Here is a 3,273-nt window from a genome sequence, read left to right on the forward strand (position 1 = left end):
AAGTAACTGCAAAACAATCAAGGCTTCTCCTTTAAGCACATCTTTTAACTCTGCTTGGGTTAGCGGGGTAACACTGCCAACTCACACTTGTAATAAAATCCACACGTTAGAGCAAAGCCCAAAGAGTCCAGGTGTGGCCAAGGTTTGGTTTGATCTAGTATCTGTAGGTACACTCTCAGGTGGCAGGGTTGTCACTCTGCTGCACTCCCAAAGAGGGATCACCTCCTCACACAAGGGCTGTTCAGGTCACACACTAACCAGGGCTGAGATCATACACAGGCTGCCATCAGAAACAGGACAGGAAGGGGTGGGGGAATTAGTTTTAGGAGATCCCAGATGTGCTCCTCACAGCAGATTGAGGATTCTGGCTATCATTATCCAGACAGCAGCTGAGAGCAGCACCCTTCAAGGCCTGGAAACACTACCATACCCAAAGCGTCAAAAGCTCGGTCATACATTCCACCTAGACACCACTCTGAGCACTACCTCCACAGCTCTGAAAAGGGGATGCAGAGGGCCAGAGGCTGTCAGGTCTAATACACAAAGAAAGAAATCCCACTGGGCTGGGAGAACCTGAAACCTGTCCTGAAGTAGGAATGCTAATGTTCAGGGTTTCTACAAAGTACCTTAGAACCCCAGAATGGACAACAACGAATGATTCTCTGCGCGCATGATAAATCCAAGACGTTTGGAGAAAGGGCACTGGTCTCCCACAAGGCAGAAACTATTCCTTCTTTAAAGCTGAACTCTTTAAGAGCCAGCTGTCCAAGCACAGGCAGCCCTGCAGGCCGACACAGTGTGCAAGCTACAGCCACTGTCAAGCACTAGGTGCACGCTCAAGAAGTTGACATGAGCCCACAGTGACAAAGAGGTGGAAGCAGGCATTTTAAACAGCAGGCCTCAGACCAAAGCAAAAGAGCTGAATGCAGGAGCTAAAGAAAATCACACACAATGCCATTTGCTCACACTTGCTGGGGTCCCACCCAAGGCACATGCCCTCATTTTAGGGGGGAGGAGGGGGGGAAAATCAGCCTCTGGCATCTATTGCAAAGCTGTTATTTTCAAGGGAGTCAAGAGCTCCTCTCCTGGAAGGACAGGGGTTATCCCCAGTGAAGAATTTCCAAGGTCCCACTGGAAGGCTTTGGCGCACACCATTCTCAAGGGAAGTGGCAGAAGATGGAGGATGAGGAACTATCTTCCTGCTTGTTTGGGATCTCCCAGCCCACTCAAACCAGCTCTTTGGACATAGCCCACCTCCTCTTGCTAAGGTAGGTAAGCATGAAGATAAAGCAGATCCCTGCACTACATCTTTGCTAGCAGGCGGACCCAGAGGCGGCATAAAAATGACTGTATGGAGATACTGGATTCAAACCAAGCCATCTGTCTGTGAATTCTGCGGCTTTGAAGAAACAAGAGCCTCATTTGTTGTAGAAAGGTAAAACCTATTATTTTAGGTTCAGTCTATGGAGAGACCTGAAATCTGCAGCCAAGCGTCTATGAAAATTACAGCTGTCAGACACTTCGCAGCTACACTGAAGTACATTACAAGAGGTCCTCAGCAAATACCTAGCTATCACTAGGCCTTCCTTGGACACTGAACTGGATTTTGTCTTTTGGAATTAACTGGGCCATGCAGTTTTGCCAGACTGTGACAAAGCACTGGAGTGTTCTGCTCAAGTGCTTCTGCTGGGGCTGCTTTGTCAAAGCTCTATTCTTGTAACAGCTGTTACAACAACTGGAGATTTGGCACCCCTGCACAGAGGTATAAGCAGGTTCACTCCCCACACAGATAGCTATCACTTTCTCCTGGGATATGAGGCTGGAAAAATAAGTTTAATCTTTTCTTTTGGACCAGACAGAAAGAAAGCAGTTTCCCAGAAATCAAGGCAGCAGAAGAGGGTTCCTTTTACAGCTATTACTACTTTTCTCTTGATTCTCCAAAATGTAGGTGTACATGATTGCTGCACAAGGTTGGCACTGGAATCCCTAATGCTAGAGCTGTGAGACTTGTGTTCCAGAAGGTCCTGGTGTCACTCAGGAAGTGGTTAAGATATCAGGAGGGGATACAAAGAAGCCAAAGAGTTTGACTCAACACAGTCTCTGGACTCGGGGCTGATAATGGCATCAAGTGTAGACTCTGATCTAGGGGATGTCAGAAAACACTGATGACTCTTGGTTCTCTTGCCAGCTGGGTCTAGCAAGAACAGATGATTGATTAAACACAGGTACAACTTCACACTCACTAGGATAAATAATATCTTGGGAAGCCACTGGCTTCATGTCCACTTGGATCAAAGTACAGAATTCTTGCTGGAGAAACCTCTTCCCTCCCTACTTTCAGTGGCTCCAAGGGGCCACTGAATTGTTCTCCTTGGTTTCATCTTTAGACCCTGGAAAAAGCTTCAAGGGTTCTTATGAGGCCCCTTTGGAGAGGATCCTCTCTAGCCTGGGAAGCTGCACTACAGGAGGCTCAGAGGCTACACTATTTGTACCTGGGAGTTCTCCTTCCGAAAAGGTCTCCTGAACTCATGTGCTATGCTATCAAGAATGAAGTCATTGGCCTTTTTTGATAGCATCTTGCAGGCATCACAGCCATGGGCTCAACATTCATCCTTAAGGGGTAAGCAGTACTACCTGGGCCCAATAAGAAGCAGGGGAAAAAAACAAGGGGGAAAAAAACAGAGCAAGGAGAATGACCAAGGACATTTTCTTAGACTGATCTTACCACCTTGGGCCCAAAGGGAGCCCAAAACCAGAAAGATTTCAAACCAAACCAAGGAGCTACAAAGCAAAGACGTCTCAAGTGAATCCTCTGCCTCTAGGAATGATTTCTTGACAATTATCAATGGGGAGAAAGACACACACTTGGTTCTGTGACTACTCTAATGAACACACACAGAAGTGAGCAGGGAGCGGAGGGACCTGGGGTATTTATAGCCACTTCCTGTGGAATGCACATGCCAAAACCACTACTGTTTCTCCAAAGGGTTATACCACTACATCCACAGCTTCTCCTGGAACAGGGCCCCAGGGGGCAACTTCATGAAGACACAAACAAGCTTCTTACAGGAAAGAAAAATAAGACTGGCACACGCAACACTTGGCATCCGAATAGCAGGGGTTTAAAAGACTGGACCGGTTTAAGCTGTGGCTCTAGATGCACAGGGTCCTGCAACACCAGCCTACTGCCAGATGCATACATTGAAAGGGATGACTGAGACACTTACCTGGACCTGCTGTGGCTGCTGGACCTGTATTTTCCGCTCTTTCTGG

General features: G+C 47.4%; 1 protein-coding gene across 1 annotated transcript in view; it reads right to left on the minus strand.

Moving 5' to 3' along the window:
• The window catches only part of QRICH1 (glutamine rich 1), a 26,920-nt gene that overhangs the window by 21,695 nt on the left and 1,952 nt on the right, over positions 1 to 3,273 (minus strand). Inside the window, exon 3 of the mRNA XM_025192968.1 lies at positions 3,228 to 3,268. Within this exon, the coding sequence (XP_025048753.1) occupies positions 3,228 to 3,268 (41 nt within the window). The remainder of the gene's footprint in view (positions 1 to 3,227; positions 3,269 to 3,273) is intronic.

This window comes from Alligator sinensis, unplaced genomic scaffold (genome assembly GCF_000455745.1).
Source record: "Alligator sinensis unplaced genomic scaffold, ASM45574v1 scaffold469_2, whole genome shotgun sequence".
NCBI lineage: Eukaryota > Metazoa > Chordata > Crocodylia > Alligatoridae > Alligator > Alligator sinensis.